The sequence below is a fragment of the Pithys albifrons genome, chromosome 3, assembly GCF_047495875.1.
Source record: "Pithys albifrons albifrons isolate INPA30051 chromosome 3, PitAlb_v1, whole genome shotgun sequence".
Classification (NCBI taxonomy): domain Eukaryota; kingdom Metazoa; phylum Chordata; class Aves; order Passeriformes; family Thamnophilidae; genus Pithys; species Pithys albifrons.
In genome coordinates, this window is record NC_092460.1 from 34,426,556 (window position 1) to 34,444,032 (window position 17,477).

The 17,477-nt window shown below is 39.8% G+C and overlaps 1 protein-coding gene across 3 annotated transcripts in view; it reads right to left on the bottom strand.

The window, feature by feature from the left end:
* The window catches only part of BCAT1 (branched chain amino acid transaminase 1), a 64,642-nt gene that overhangs the window by 13,828 nt on the left and 33,337 nt on the right, over positions 1-17,477 (bottom strand). For 2 of the 3 annotated variants that reach the window (XM_071551304.1, XM_071551305.1), the window contains 6 exons: positions 15,296-15,496; positions 11,897-12,007; positions 10,888-11,007; positions 8,925-9,088; positions 6,970-7,112; positions 949-1,034 (listed from right to left, as the gene is read on the bottom strand). In XM_071551304.1, coding sequence (XP_071407405.1) covers positions 949-1,034; positions 6,970-7,112; positions 8,925-9,088; positions 10,888-11,007; positions 11,897-12,007; positions 15,296-15,496 — 825 coding nt within the window. Of the gene's footprint in view, positions 1-948; positions 1,035-6,969; positions 7,113-8,924; positions 9,089-10,887; positions 11,008-11,896; positions 12,008-14,073; positions 14,131-15,295; positions 15,497-17,477 lie in introns of all 3 variants that reach the window. The other variant, XM_071551306.1, reaches the window with a different exon arrangement.

Genomic DNA, 17,477 nt, shown 5'->3' on the forward strand with positions numbered 1-17,477 from the left:
AGGAGATGATACTGGGCTTGATGAGCCTTTATTTTTACCCAAGATGCAGTAAAACCTTTGAATACAGCACAGGCAGAGTGAGCAGTTTGCTGCATTTCAAAATATGAGGTAGTCCCATGTGTCCCAATAAGTTCTTGGATGGCTACAGTACACAACAGGAACTGGAAGCAGACAGATGACTTCAAGTCTGTGGCTAGTTAGGCTGCATGCTAGTTAGTGGAAACAAGGCTGGAAGCATGAGAACTAAATGGAGAAACACTGTGCTGATGACTGAAGTATTGCTGTGGTCATGCATGGCAATTCTGTGTTTCCTTGCTTTTAGTTTCTAGTACCAGTGGATGTAATGAGAATTTTTATGTTAAATACTACACGGAGCTACTTTAACAAGCTTAATATTGTTCTGTGTGACAGGTGTGGGTATTCTGAGGATGGTGCTGGGAATTTATGAATTAGCATGCCCTTAGTTCACATTTAGGTTAAGGGTTTGAGTGCACCCTCAGCAGGTTTGTAAGCAACACCAAGCTGTGTGGTGCAGTTGATATGCCAGAGGGAAGGGATGCCACCCAGAGGGACCTTGAAAGTAGAGTTTCAGATAGGTTGGATATGACTCTGAGTAATTTGATCTAGTTGAAGATGTTCCTACTCATTGCAGGGAGGTTGGAGTACAAGCCTTTAAATGTACTTTTCAAGGCCAGATTGGATGGGGCTCTGAACAACCTGGTCTAGTGGAAGGTGTCCTTGCCCAGGCAGGCGAGTTGGAGCAAGATGATCTTTAAGGTCTCTTTTAACCAGGTCATTGTATGATTATCTGTGAACCCAGATTATTCTATGATTCCATGATTTAACTAGATCAGGTGAACTTTAGGATACTGAGCACCAGAAATGTTTACTTTGTTGCTATTGTAGTGTGTTATTTGGAACCATTACTGTCAAGGCCAAAACACTCACCCATTTGCGTGCCAGATCCAAAATGCTTTGCCTTGTCACTCCTGGAAGGATGATGCCATCTAAAGGTGGGGTTGCCAGTTCATTTTCTGTCAAACACAAAAGCAACAGAAACACTAGTTAAGAAACAACCAAAGTAAGAAAAAAAATTACTGATACTGCACCAAACATGTGGATCCCTTCAAACTCAGTATATTCCGTAATTCTGTGGTATCAGAAACATTTCCTACCCAGTAAGATGCAGCTTTTATCAGAGTTCATTAAGAAGACAAATTATAGAAACTCCATTCAAATAAACAGTTGTTGAGTGTTTGGAACCTTCTGAGTATTCTTCAGTGGGTGGGGTAAAAACGTATTTCATACATTAACATATACATGGCTAATGCCTAGTAGCAGGTTTTATTCCTCAATGCATTATAGGTTCACTGTATAGCTACTGGAAACCATCAAATGGTCCTGTCTTCAAATTCAGAAGAGAGAGGCAGATGGAAAGCCACACCTACTAATCCCAGGGCAGATCATGACTTTCCCTGAACTGCTTCACTTAATTTAGGAAAATGAGCTTTAGTATACCTACACCATGGCAGCAATGTGAAACATTTACCAAATATTTTGAGGTCCATTTACTAAGTCAGTAAAGCAATGGAAACCTTGCCAACCCCCCTTGAGAGAAGACTTCCCTAATGATCTTTTGTAGTAGGTTAGACATCCTTTTTCCCCCTCTTATTTTCTCTTTACACAATTAGAGCAGTTCTAAGACACAATAACAGTTCAAGTTCTTCAGTTTGGTTGATTTGTTAGCTTGTGTTTCTTGCTTGCTCTTGAAAAACAGCATTAGATAAAAATTCATTTAACATAACTAATGAAATGGTAGAGAAATGGTAATCCACACTAGGTAAATAATCCATACTTGAGTTACAACACAAGTCTGTATGTATACTTTGTTCTTCCATCTGATCTTTGCTGCAAATTAGTTATTTTTTAATTTTAAACTATCACTTTCATTTTAAACTGTCACTTTCATTTTAAACTGAGTTTAACATTTTAACATTTAAACATTTCAACATTTGAGTATAATTTCAACAAATGAGTATAATTATTTTAAATCAGCATACTTGATGGTTTCTGTTATCAGAGAATACTGATCATTTACTCTTTTCAGACAGAGACTTTTAAGTTATTCTCAAATTTGCACTGAGAAATCATGACATCCACAGTCTTTCACTAATACTCTTTGCATGTTTTCCTACCCATTTTTTTTCTTACTAGTAATCCCCTTTCTTTCTTGACCTTATAAGAATACTATCCTTCTCATTAAATCCACAAACCATTAAGCTTTTTGCTTATATTTTACATAGGTCACACAAAAGAACAAGATATGTATCTTCATGATGTTATTATGTCCCCATCTCCCTGACCACAAAAAGATCCATGAATCCAGTCTGAACCCCTCTCAAAGGAGAAGCTGTCCTTAAAACATTTCTAAAAGTCCTGTGAAAAGTTGCAGCTGAGTAGTAGGGAGAAACTTGGTCTGTGAGAACAGGTTGAGCTCAGCTGCTCTGTTTTCAGCACTTCAGTAGATAATTCTGTGTACAAACAATGTCTGCCAGCCAGAGTATACACAGCTCCAGACTACAGCAAGTGCTCTCCCCACTCTGCAAGAGAGGACACTGGGATGGGATAGGGAAAATGGAGGTTAATTAAATAGAAGTGCTCATTGAATCTGCCACTCACAGTCCATTCCTCAGGAAACACTTGTTACTTTTTAATGCAGCCAGTCCTGGATTTATTCATTTGGACTAGAAGTTTCTTCCGTCTATGCTTTCATGTTCATTTTATGAACACACATACACACGTAAGTAATAGATGTGAACTGAAATGCCAAAATGCATAGAAAAGCTGCCCTAGGATAGGCTATACATACTGCTCTGGTCTGACTCACCCACAGTGCCATTCCCTAATCTATTCCAGGCTCCTAGGTACAGCAGTGATCTGAAGTAGAGAGGGCATCAAATCTCTTCTTTCTCATACAGTCAAGAACAGCAGCTTTTCTTTCTTGGAGTCTATACAGCACCACTCCTAATTATGATGCAAGTCTGAACCTGTCTAGCACGACTACCAAAAGAAGAGGACTTTAAAACTTTCATGAGCCACAGGGTTTCGCCTGATTCTGAATACTGAAAACGTGATGTCCCACATTTCAGACCCAGTCACATACAAGTGCACTCCTTTCTTCAACAGGAAACTTCAAATACTGTGGACTTCTATATCAAAGATTGTCACTACTCTTCTCTGTTTGGTGATGTTGCCACAGATCTTGTCCAGGACCTGTTTAAGCTCAGTAACATATATTAATTGATTTGAGCTAGTTTGAAAAGGTGCCAGGCCAGACCAGCCACCAAGCAGCACTGAGCAGACAGGACATGGAAGTCTCAGAATGTTTCAAACAGCCTGCTCTGTAGCATTTTGTCAAGTATACATATGATGCCTACCAGCCTGGGGCCACCCAGGGAACATCTGCTCCCCTGGTATCCGGCAGAGATGATAACGCTATCCAACAAAGCATGCCAAAAGCTCATCCTCTCTGTGAATTGATGCCAAACCAGGCTCCACATGATATCAGTTTGTCCATCTCCCAAAAACCAGACTGCGAGCTCACAGACTCCATTTGCCTTCTGAATTATTTTGACTGGCTGGGAGCCTTAAAATGTGTAGTTGCAAAAAGGTGGGGAAAGACACTTGAAGGAAAATGTCAGAGCTTCTCTTCAGTTGACGCCAGTTATTGTTATATTGTTACAGTAGCAGCACTGTCAGCCCAGTGCTCCATGAAACCAGACACAGTATAGGTTTGGAATCCCACCAGTATGTTTAAAGGGATTTTTAAAATGAGATCACACATTACACGCCTTCAATTTTTACACACCTGTAGTTATGAGCATATAGCAAATAAGATTACAAACATGGGATGCCTTTAGGGCTCATCACATTATAACAATGCCAAGAAATTCACCTAAATATATTTTACCAAAATGATAACAAATTCCTACTGAACTTCAGGGTCAAGGAGAATCCAGGAAACCCTGTTTTCCCTATTATTAACAGCTGACTTCCTCTGCCACTTTGTTCTGGACCTTTCCATTTCTTCCTCCTTATTTCTCATCAGACTTTTCTTCTACTCTTCCCTCATGCAATCACTCTCTCTCTGTATCTCTGTCAATTTGCTTTGCTTAGTTACTTCCTCCTCCTTTCCTTTGTCTGCCATCTCATTCATTTGCTGCACTTCCTCCCATGTTATTGCTATGGCTTTCTGTTAGAGCAGACAGTACAATCTTTATTTTCTTTGTAGTCTACTTGTACAAGATACTTCTGCAGCACAAATAATCTTCCAACTAGAGAACACTAAGCAAACTTAGCTGAAATTTTACCTGTTTCAGAAATTCTTTTAACATAGGCCATACTCATTGAAGTGAGTATTATTATCACCATTTTCACACCAACACTACTAAGTAATGCCTGAATGCTATTCAGAATGTCTTAATATGAAATCTAGAAGTGGAGCCCAAGGCGTTTCAAATAATTCTGAATAAACTGAATTTTGCAAAAGTGCACACAGATTTCATAGGTAGCCACCTTCAGGCTGGACATAGGTTTAAATTTTAAGGTTTTCCATAAAGCCAAATGTATATTCTAGGCAGAAGAACTGACACTGTGACAGGAAATGAGCTTCAGTGCCAACAGTTTCTTGGAATAATTATGTGCTCAGAAGAGGCAGGTATAAGGGACTGTAGGGCAACCAGACTTTTAACTTAGTGAACATAAACTGGAAATAGGATTTGAAGAATGAAATGTCACACTTCTGTATTTATACAACAGTAGATATCCAGATATGGTGATATTATAAGCCTCTGCCAGAGCAGCAGCGGAATACAAGAACAGTATAGAGCATATCATGTTATTTTACCAAAACCTGCGTGGTTTCACCCCTTACTTGATGTTACAAATAAAACATTTTTTCAGGATAACAGGTCATGTTTAGTCAAAGGCTGTATCTGAAAATATACAGCAAAGGCTTGCAAGAAAAGCCTACTCCAATTGGAAGCCTGGCTGTCCTCCAGTCTAGGCTTCACTAGGGTGGGTCTCTGGTTATAAACCAAGGAGAGCAGTTCCAGCTACTCAACAGTGACCTCAGAACACGGCAAAGAAAGGCATTTTCCTTTCGATGATGATGTGCAATTTCTGCCTCACTTTGTTTGATCTCTCCCTCTCAGCTGCAACATTTGCATAACAAAACCAAACCACAGCCTAAGTAAGTGCCCTTTGTGAAGTGACAGAACACAATGACAAGCACTTTCTAAACTCCAGTTCAATGCCATAGGCAGGTATGTGATGACACACATTGGCAGCGGGAGCGACTCTCGGCCAAAGATCCCCTAAATAAAGCATGACTCAACACACCGGGAGATAGCAAAGTGCTCCAGTGAGGATAACGGTGTCCTGTGAGATGGCAGGTTTGCCAGCACACAGCCTGCTTGGGTGGCATGAATTACAAGTTGTTTGCTATGGCCACCTCACAATAGTACCATTCACTAGTGCACTGGTAACACAGTGATTGGCAGATCTTTGGAACGGTTCCGTGCTGCAGCTGGATAATTCCAGCATATTCCTGGTTTAAGCACAATGAGAACATTGAATTCTAATTATGTCCTCGCTTCAGTGTCCTTTTCCTGGGCAGAACAAACCAAAATCTAGTTTCATGTCTCTCTAGCAAAGTTGCACAAGGGATAAATTCGGCCATCTAGCTACACTGACAAATCTTCTGCTGCTATAACAACAAGAAAATTTTTAATATTTCTTGTTTCACTCACAAAACTTTATGGACTCATTCAACACTGAGAGAGTATCATTCGCCTTTTTTAAAAAGTGGTAAAGATTTTGCAGAAACGCAAGCAATGAAACCAGAGGTGGAAGTCAGATAGCAGCATCCCCGTTACCCAACACTGTCCAAGGCACAATGCTGTCCCTATAAAATGTTGACTGTGCTGTGCAGCTAGGCATTGTCAGAAAAAATGCAATTTTCAAGGATACCCATGGCACTATGATGACATCTGAGTCTGAACCCTGCATCTGCTGCCAGATAAAAATTCAGTAACGCTTCATATTCATGGAGGACCAGCTTTCATGGAAGTCAGGAGGTATCTTTTTCTTCACTTGCCTCTACATTGGTTCAGTCCTTTCAAGAGTCATATAGTCTTCCAAACCAGTTATCAGGTGCAGCTGTCATTCTCAAGCACTGAATACTTGTTTTTGAGATGTTTAAATGTTTGGCTGTTCATTAACTAGACAGATTTCTATTCAGCATGTATATGGCTCAGAGATTACTGTGGGTACAAAGAGATAAAAATAGCTTCAAGAATGATGACATGTCCTGAAAGCATCATTTGAGCATTAGTGATAAAGAATGCTGATTGATATGTTTCTCTCTGTCACCAGTGGACAGAACTCCTAATTCTTCAAAGAAAGAGCATTTCTTCATCAATTGGGTGGTGAAATACCTTTGGGTATGCTTTGGGAACACTGCACTTGTCCGAAAGTGATGATGGGAGCCACTCACGTTCACAGCCACAGAGTCAGAAGAAGTGCAGAGCCATAAGCTGGTCTTTTAGCACCTCTGCATTGTTTCTAAGACAACACCTCCTTGGAGATCAACCTGCTAAAGCTGACACCAAGCCTGATGTGTGACTTTATATATGGGTAGACTCTACCCTTCTGAGCATGTGGACTGACCCAGTAGTTAGGTATGTTATCAGCAGGCAGCATTCACAGCTGCTCCAGAACCTCCTCATTCACAGTCTAATAACTGTGACTAACTAATAGTCACCTACTTGTTTTCAGAAGGGAATAGTAATTTCCTTTGTTAAATCATCTTCATTTAAAACTTCATGATCTCCACACTAGCAACAATTGTGTGGATTATGGCCCTAGTTGTGTACTCTGCTAAAGTTTTCATGCTTTATGTTACTATACCTCCATCCTCATTTATCCAGTAGAGAAACAGATTCATTGTTCCAACTTCAGTTATTTGATGATCTTCTCCATAGAGCCACAAAACCTGCTGGCAGCCAAATTCCAGGGCTTCTTGCTGGGCATAAATAGCAGAACCATAATTCCTTCAGAAACAAAAAGAAAGAGCAAAGAGTTATGACTATCTAGTTGGGTGTCTTCTTATTTTTAAGCATGATTTTGTGCACATCTACCTTATGACCAAGTGCTCTGCACAGTCACTGCTTGGCCCTGGGATATTTTCTTTGGAAGTACTCTACCAGTACTTTACTAGATCACTTGTATCTATAACCCACAAACTTTGAAGGGCTGAACAGAATCAACAGCTCGAACATATTCATCCAAATTGTCTTAAAAATACGTCTTGCTTCATTTTCTGGACATTGTAATGACTGCAATTAAACACCTTAGGAAGGTATTTATTTAGCAGTTGGCATCCTGGAGAGAGAACAACTATTCCTGTCCAGCTCATGGCTTAAACCCCCCCCACCCCCACCCCAAACAACACACAACAACAACAAAAAATCATCTACCTCATCTCTTATATATCAGATTAACAGATGAGTCATAGATGTCAGATGAACCTCTTGGAGCACAAATATCAGCAGAGATGAGTTATTTCTTTTCTAATAAAAGACATTCACAGAACTAGTATCCTCAGGAGCTGCAAATGGGTGTGATGAATTCAATATCCTTGAGGAGTAAATCTTTTCCTAAAATGTTGCCTACAGATTGAACCCAACTGAATGGAATGGGCTGCCCGGAGAGGTGGTGGATTCACCATCCCTAGAGATTTTTAAACACAGATTGGACATGGCGCTGGGTGCCATGATCTAGTAAATGAACTAGAGTTGGACCAAGGGTTGGACTCGATGATCTTGGAGGTCTTTTCCAACCCAATCGATTCTATGATTCTATGATTCTATGAATAATACCTGTTTGCTCTCTAGTTGATTTGAGGGGAAAAAAACCCCATTCACTTGTGATGTTCAACCATCAAGACCCAAAGTCAGCAGGTCCAAAATGCTGACCACACTGGAGTCAAGTTCTCACCTCTGGGCATAAATCAAGTTAGTAGTGACTCCAGACTAATCCTTATTTTTCACAGCTGATGAATGAAGCAGGCACAGGAAACAATGTATTTCTAAAAATTGGCAAAAACTCATGAACACCAGATTGAACAAAGGAAAGCAGTTTTCTTGCCCTCTGATTATTTTACGAGCTCAGCTGAGCAGCAATTGACAGCTACTGGTTTTCTGCCAAGCAAAGAAACTCCCAGGTAGGAACAATACCAAGGATGTATAATTGAGTGACCTATTTAGCCACCTCCAAGTTGCTTGCTCCAGTCAAATCCTAAGCAGCTTCACTCTACAGGTAAAGTACTTGGGCACTAACAATTATGTTTCTATTTAACTAGTGCTTAGGCCTAGCTCAGCAGAAAACTGCCAGTCTAAAGTCAATGCAGATAATTGTCTCTTCTTTCCCTTAAACCCCCAAACTCCCCCAGCTAACTGCAGATGGCTTGTTGGGACAGCCTGCCAAGGAAGGAGGTCAGCAGCCAGTGCTGCTCCCTGCCCAGTTGGCAGCAGGCTGGTGTGCTGAATGATGCTTCACAGAGGTGATGTCTTCAATGTCAACTGCAACAAGGGGAAGAGCCAAAGCATTACATGGACACCTTCCAGGTCCAGTTCCCTCGGTTGAGATGCTGCAAAAAATCAACTTGGCTGTAATATTCAAACGAAAATGTGCAACTGAATTGTATAAATAATATTTGCAAAGTACAATTTTGAAATCTTCATTATAGTACATTGTTTGTTTAACTGCTGCATTTAACGTCTCTACTTCCGCTAGGTGAGATACTTTATTAAAAAAGGTTGGTTTGTGAGCTATGTAGAAAATGCAGAAACATGTTTTCTTACCCTCCCACTTTGCAGTCCCCCGTTCCTCCTTTCCAGGCTCTTACATATTTTGGATCCGCCCATAAGGATATTGGATTAAAGGATCCACTTGCAAAGTAAGGGCCCACAGGGCTCAGTATGACATATAGTAGGGCTTTAGTCGGCTTCTTCACTCCAAGGGAAGGCTAAAATTAAGGAAAGTAAACAAATCAAAAGTTACTGGCATACTTCAAACATCAGGTGCTTTTGAAATGCTGCTTTCAGTGAACTGCAGCACGAGTACTTTTATCAGGACAATGCAAAGTGCTGCAATGAAGAGAAAATATTTATGTAACTTCCCCCCTATCCAAGAAACATAACAACTCTGATTTTATATACTGTCACCTTCACTTAAAGCCATTCCATTTACCTATATATTATTCTCATTTTCTCTGAGAGTTCCAACCTTTTGAGAATTCAGAAATTAGCTTAACATGGTACTATATAATTACATGAATTAATCTTAGCAGAAGCCTGAAAAGCCCACTGGAGGAAGGAGGGACAAGGACCACTTCTAGCAATAACAACAGTGGAGAAACCATTGTCAGCAGCATTGTGAAGAGAATTAGCCAGTGCCACTAGAACTGGCATTGGTAGTGTTGAGTGCTGGTGTTGTGAATGGCTGTGTGACAGATAAAATCATTTTCCTGCTGGAAATAATTCACACCATAGCACAGGAAATAACCTGGAATGTATCACATTTTTCACTCTCTCTGAGGGGCTTCCCATACTGCAACCCATCACCATCAATACTTGAAGGTGGTGAAATTTGGCACCGGCCCAAGTCAAAGTCTAAAGCCTGTGGTAGGAGACTCTGTTTAACTGCATGATTCTGTAAACCTTGGGATTGACAACAGAATCACAAAAAGGCACATCTGGAGGTAATTTTGTCAAACCCTCCTGCTCAAGTAGGGCTACAAACAGCTGGCTGCCTGTGATTCTTGAGATCTTCTATACAAGTGAATGGGTTACTATTTTCTCTCCACTCAGAGAAACCAGTCTTGTAAAAAGAACAAGCTCATTCTTAGATTTCTAAGATTAGGTCTCCATTGAAAAGAAGTTCCTGAACTTACATTTTTAGGACCAGAGCAAAAGAAACCATTCTTCTATCTGAAAATCTGCAACTAGTTTACAAGTATTAAATTAATGGAATCCTAGAACACATGTGAAATGTATAATGGTCATATATTGTAACTACTTAGAGATGTGGATATTGGTAAAGAGTAACTTGCCTAGTTTGGGACCCTACATTCTTTAGCTTCCTTGTCCTATGCTTTATCATTATAAGTTTCTGTCTTACTACTGCTAAAACAAAAGAAAAAAACCACCCACAAAGTTTTCATTAAAATAAACTCTCTGTTTCTAATTCCCTTTATCAATACTATAGGCTTGATTCACACCCACATGAATGTCAGAGGGTACACACTAATACCTAACTGCTCAGGAGCCTCTTCCAAGGCCAGGGTTATCTGGGTTCAATTATAAATTGACACAAGAATTTGTTCTTAGCTCTGTTAAAAGTGTCTCTCAGAAGAGCCATCTTAATTTACTGGGCAGAATCTTCTGAAATCTCCTTTCTGTTCCCTCACGTTTTCACCAGACTATTAGGATTTTGAAGGCATACATTACCACATCACAAATACCTATCCTTTCAGTGCAAGCCGTAAGTTAATGTAAACTTTTCTGCTACATGTCTGAGCAGTCAATCCAAGTTTACTTTCTGTGCTCTGAACCAATGTGCCCACTAAGTGGCAGTGTGGTCAACATTAAATTCGTGCAGTAGCGCTACAGGTGAGGAACTCAAAAGTAAAAACATAAAAGCAACCTGCCCCCAAACTGTAATCCTGTCATCTGCTGATGGTTACATAATTCCCTTTATAGATGGAGGCTTTTGTCTCATACTTAAATACAAAGAAATTGAGAGGAGAAAGAAAGTGTTTCACACCTCGGTTCCAATTAAGGTAGGACGGATATAGAGGCTGGCAGTGGTGGAGTATGGGACCCATTCCTTCTCCACTTCCACAAGCTTCCGGATGCACTCTAACAGCTCATTCTGGTCAAAAGACTGGGAAGAAAAAGCAAAAGGAGAAAAACAAATGGAGAAATATAGCTGGAACACCCTGTGATCTTTACAGATCCTCATGGTACAAGAACACTTCATCAGCTAATGTAACAGTGGCAGTCCGTAGAGGTTCACAGGACGTATGCACATCATCTTCCTTTTGTTCATTCATTACAGAATTAAAAGTTCCATTGTCTTGGCCACTGTGCCTTTTTGTACAGTATCCTGAATGCCTTCCTGTGGTCTAAAATACCCTCCTGAGATAGTAAAAAGGAGCCATTGACACTTCTTGCCTCCAAGAAAACTCCCTGTACATCCAACACCTTCACTTTGGCATGCAGCAAGCTATGGCACCACCTCTTCTGCACAAGAGTGCTTTGGGTTACAACTCCAAGGGGCCAACAAGTCTCCCAGTTCTACAAAGTTCCCAAGTTCTTGCAGTAATAAAGCTAATAAGCCCAGGAGGAAAGTCACTGGCCAAGATACAACTGCTAAAAGCACTGTAAAGTTGCTGGCATGACCAAAAATGAGGGCACTCAGAGGCTGAATAACTTAACTGAAGTGCAAAGAAGAAAAGGAAGAACATCAGTGCCAGAATAGATTAATCAGCTATCTGCATGCAAATACCTGCACCTCTCCTTTGAAACAGCCTGAGTATATCTGAGGTAGCAGGGAGACAAAAAAGAAAGCAAAACATTGTTCTGAATTCTTTAAAAAAAGCATTTTAAATGCTTTCCTTCACCGAATAAGACCTGTTAACAAAGTTAACTGAACTATCGAAGAGTTAGGAGTGTTCGATAAATGCTACACTACTGAAGCGTTTCAGAGGTTTGCACTCTGAAAATGAAAGTATGCTCTGGGCTAAGGAGAGTAAGATGCCTTGGCTACGTACGGGCAGAGTCGTTCGCCTTGCTGACCGTGCCATCCTGTCCATGTTGAGCGTCGGCCGGAACAAGCGGATTTTGTCATCCACTCCTCGATAGGCCTTCATTCCTTCAAATAACTACCAAGCCAAAGAAAAAGGAGGGAAAAGAGAACAAATAATGATTGAGACATGTCATCCCACGACATGCAAATGCAGAACACACCCTTTGGAAATGAAAGAACTTCACTTTCCTGCTCACAATACTCAAAGCATAAATGCTAACTAGTGAATCCTGGCAATACACTCATGTGAGATAGAGTTATGAAGTCTATATTATGAAGATGACCTGCCTACACTACCTTCCTCTGTCAGGGAACTTAATGATAATATTTTTATTTTTTTCATCATTTGGATACAGCAATTAAAATTTGTAGCATGTGTTTGACTTAACTGTTCCCTCACATCCTGAATGATACATTCGACTGAGCCAAAACACTATTCTCCCTTTTATAAAAGACCTGTAACATTTTATTATTTATATGTCAATAATTTTTAGGGCTCTGTCCAAAATACATTTTTGGTAGGAAGCATAAGATAAAGTAATTAAGAGAACTCTGTTAAAGTTCTTGTTGTAGTTGCAGCAAGGTCTTAGTCACTTGTTTCCCTATATATCCCCAGGATGTGGAAGGGGGTTTAACCTGCATGAGAGACAGATCAGCCTTACACTGGAGGAAAAATGTATGACTATATTTTCCTTACTTACTTTATAGGAAACTTAATTATCCCATCAAACTGCAGAATCCAGATGACTGGTGTTGACAAACATTTACCAGAAACCCCTATACCATCAGTGCCCTCCCAGCAGAATGCCCTACAGCATCTCCTAACCACAGCAAAGACCATATGCCCTCAAAATACCCTTAGTTGCTTTCAGTTACAGATTGATAATTTCTGGTTATACTTATAGACAGAAAACACATGTATTATATAAGTTAACACTAATATATACATATATATGCACATATTATTTAGATTAAATATTAAAGGCTCACTTATGCTTATAGATAAGAGTTCAGATTTTTAGAATTTATTTTCTAAAGCACTTCCTTGTATGTTAAATTTCTGTAGAAGTTCTATGAATTTAACTGCATCACTGCTGTCGGTCTCCTCAGGCTTTTCCTCCTCTGACCGTTCCACAAAAAAGTGGCTGGAACTACATCCCATGTGGTTGAAAGTCTACACATGCAGCTTTTGTATTTGAAAAAGACATCCTGTATTTATGTACAAGTGATGTAGTAGAATAATCCATGCTTCACTATTATTACTTCCATACTATCTTCCCACAAGGATCAGTGAAATGCAATGTTTTGAAAGCTTTTGTGCAGTCCCATGGCAGAGTTAGGTCCTTTCACATGACAAATTTTAATTGGGATGTAACTGGGTTGCAGGAATCCCAGCAATTTTCCTTCAGGCTCTGTGCCAGCTATGGAGCAGAACCAGAATTAGAACCCAGAACTTTTTACCTTCAAAATTTTTCTTATTCCTGTGGCAATGCCAACCTTATTAAAAGCTTTGCAGGTAGTTTTGAAAAATAAATTGTTCCTAGGGTAAACACTGTAGTTACAAAAATAAAAAAATGGTATCTTTAATAAAGGATGGCATAGCTGGTGATATGGATGATACTTTGATATGATTTTTATTGGGCCAATTACTAACTAATACCACGTTTCTGGAATGCTACTTTCTTGCCAAAAACCACTTATTTCCCCCCACCACCCTTCTCCCAAACACATTCACAGAACTTTTAATGAGAGGGAAAAGGGAAGAATGTCACTACTAAAATCTGATCAATGGTTTGAGAGAAGTAAGAATCACATCATTACTGAAACACAAAGCCTTCTCAAGATGCTAAATCTTTTTCTTCAGAAAGAAATACTTTTGACCTTCCAGAAATGAGCAAAACCTTTCACTCATTAAAAAGGGAGATAGTAATGTGTTCCAGAAATGCTCAACTTCAATAAAAGCAACTGTTGTGGTTGCTTGATGGTTGGTTGCTACAATGGTGTGAAAACAGTATTATCTGACATCTGTACATCACAGGAGCTGGATCTGGAGTTCAGCAGATCCAGATTAACACACTGCATCATGGAGGGCAAGGAGGAAGGGGAGGGAATGCCAAATTCATCACTTTTTATTATACCCACTGTGTATTCATTGAGCCACAGCAATGACACCAGATTCTCCTCTGTCTGTCCTCTTGGCTAGAGGAAACGTGATGCAATAAGGGTAAAAGAATAAAAAAAAATGGAAAAAAAAATAAGAGCATATTCATATTAGCAATGATTTCAGACCGGGCCAGAGGCCAAGCATTAAAGCAATATGGCACTAAGAGTGAAATATAGATCTGGGACTCCAGCGTGGTTTCTTACTTCTCAGGCAGATCAAGAACTGCAGCCTCAGACACAGGACCCTGTTGTAATTCACACAGGCTCTTTAGAGGCTTGGTGATTAGATGAGAAAAAAGTCAGTAAACACAAAAAACCCAAAAAACAGTGAAGGCAAGAGCTGAGGGACAAGCAGGGAAAAACCTGATCCTTCCCTAGTAGTAGTGGTTAAAATAAAAAAATAAAATTAAATTTAAAAAAAAAAAGAAATAATAAAAGAAGCACAAGTAACTCCACACACTTCGGTGGAGACACTCCCACCTACCCAGAAGTGGGAGAAGTGGGCTTCCATTCAGGATATGTGCCCTACCGAGGCTCCCACACAGGTGTGAGTGCAGCCAAAGCTGCTCTGAGGTCACAAAGGGCAGCTTTAGACAGTAAGCAGCTGAGCACAGAAAGTGTGAACCACGCTGGCTTCCGACTTAACATTTCACTTTCCTAAGTTCCTTGCCGAATACTCTCTGCTTAAATACACTGACATACGCTGAATGCATCTGAGCTCTCCAGACTTGCTCAGGCTTCAAACAAGCACCTGTCTAGTCTTTCCTGCAATCCAAGTTATCAACCATGAAAACAGCTTAAAGTAACTTTCAAAAAGCGCATGGTTAGTCCCCAAATTAAAGCTGGTCTTGGAATCTTGCATGGTCTAATTCAATCCTTCATCAAGTTACATCAGAGACAGTAACTGGCCCTCTCCACTGTCAGTAACTTTTACAAATGAATTTGTCACCACACAAGGAAGGGCTCCCCTTTGCCAGGCCAGAATGTTAAGTGAGCTGGAATCCACAGGCCAGAGCTGCTTCTCAGTTATACTAAAACATAACCTTGTTGTAATTAATGCCATTATCCTGGAAGGACACCAGTTAACAAAACAAAATGTAACTCCATACTAATAAACTTAAGGCAGTCCTTGTATTACAAAGCTGTGACTTCAAGAGCTAATAAAACAAAATAGTGGTTTCCAAATCAGTTCACTACTCACTTCTATAGCATAATGCAGGGATGAGGAAGCTGGATGCAATGAAAGGTTCTCCAGTGGCTTAATATAGGGTTTCTCCCATCCTGAAGCCAAGGACCATTCAATTGTCAGCATATTATCAGTGAACACAGTTCCAAATACCAAACCATTGGGGTCTGGTTTTTCCTTGAAAGTCGTAGCTGGGGTGATAATCAAGTCGGAAGCCTGAAGGAACATGGAGATAAAAATGAAGTGTGTCAAAATAATTAAGTCAGAATGATTTAAAAATAATTCTGCATCAGTGAACAGGGACAAAATTTGATATTTTCTCTGTAGGGACATTGAATGACATAATGGTTAAAGGCAGCTAACCTCTAAGTAGCTAGCAAAGTATTCATACTGTCCACACACGCATAAACACAGTGCTGTTATACAAGAAGTACATATTTTGAAACGGTTAAGCTGAGGAAACAGTACAGGTGTAAACCCAGAAAACTAGCAGATGAAAATCTCTTGGACACTAAGGTTAATGCATCTGTACAAGTTCCAGAAACACCCAATTGCTGTATCTCAGAATATAAGCTGATCATCAGAAATTAATTCCCTTCACATCTAAGTGGATGTTACGCCGACTTTCCATTAATACATAAAACCAATGTGAGATCAGAGCCAGCAATCAGTAGATTACTTGTGTCACAATAACTTGTTCATTCATGTTCTTACTTCCCTAGAAAGATCCCATTAGCAAAAAAGGCTAAATGTTTCCCTGCATGAGGGTCTGGCGAGGGGCACGACTAGCTGCAAAGATGTACCACAGAGTTTTGTGCTGGTTTTGGCTGGGATAGAGTTAACTTTCTTTATGCTACCTTCTATGGTGTGAATCACCCTAAAGAACACCAGGGAAAGAAGAAAAGCAGCATGTCTGGGATGCCATTCACTTTTTATAAACAGGTAGTGGCTAAACAACTAGACAGGGCTACAGAGTGGACAGATTTGATCCACCCTCTCTATTCCCTTTCTATGCCATCTGAGCATTTAAACTGTGCTGTTCAGAGGGAAGGAAGAATTCAAACAATCATATTCAAAGCTTCATTTTCCTTCCAAATGTGACTCAGAAAACACTGACCCTTATTACAGACCCGCAAGTGAAATCTTTCTTCTCTATGTTGGGTGCATATAGGATAGACTGCAACATAAGTAGTTCTGAGTATTGTTCAAATGATTTGCAAGTGCACTAAAAAGGCAGTTCTGTGAAATGTATCACTGACTTGGACTTCTCAAACCCAGCACACATCTTACAAAATGAGACAAAACCAGTCCCAATCTTTTGAAAAAGAATACATGCACCCCTGTCTCCATAAATAACCTAATTTTCAAGAGGTCTTTAATGAATAAAGGTCTGGGTTTTATTGATTGGTTGTTTTGATTTTGTTTTATGTTGGTTTTTTTTGTTTTTTTTTTTTTTGCTTAATGTCTTAGATGTCAAATTAACTTAGAGCAGAAGCACATGAATAGCTAAAAGCCTGTTTCAAACTATCTCTAATTATAGGGCTTGTCTAGATATTACAATGCATTAGCCTTGTTGAACTAATATATAATCTGATGAAACAACAATTACTCTTCTTAACTCTTCCCTTTATTCTTCTGACAGTAAATGCTCCTATGGGAAAAGGACTACCTAATGGTGTCCTGAAAATAAAATTAATTTTACCTGGCAACCTCTTATCACATGCTTTAGAAAAGAAGACATCACAGAAGAACATGGATCAGAATAAAAGCCACAGAGGAGTGTTTGCAATTACTCACAATGCAAGAGTCAGCTCAGGAAAATGTTCATGCAGGGGCAGGATGTCAGTGTGGTTTTCTCTGCACACAATCACAGCTTCTAAAAACTCCTTATTCCAGTGGCATCAACAGCTCTGCCAGGAGTCCAGGCTTCTGCCTCACCTCAGGTCACTTTCATTAAGGTAATTATCTTTACAATAAGATGGCCTGGGGGCCATAATTATCATATGGAGTCTCATCCCCTAAAACTCCCATCAGTGTGCTGATTTCTGCTTTTATGCCTCAGTTTGCACTTCCTCGGTGGTGGAAGCACAACCAATTCAAAGACAGTACGTCAAAAAGGTTAAAAGGTTTGCTAAACTTGTTGGGGTTAACAAATAGCTTTTATTTAAGGATGGGGAAGGATTTTAACCTGGTTCTT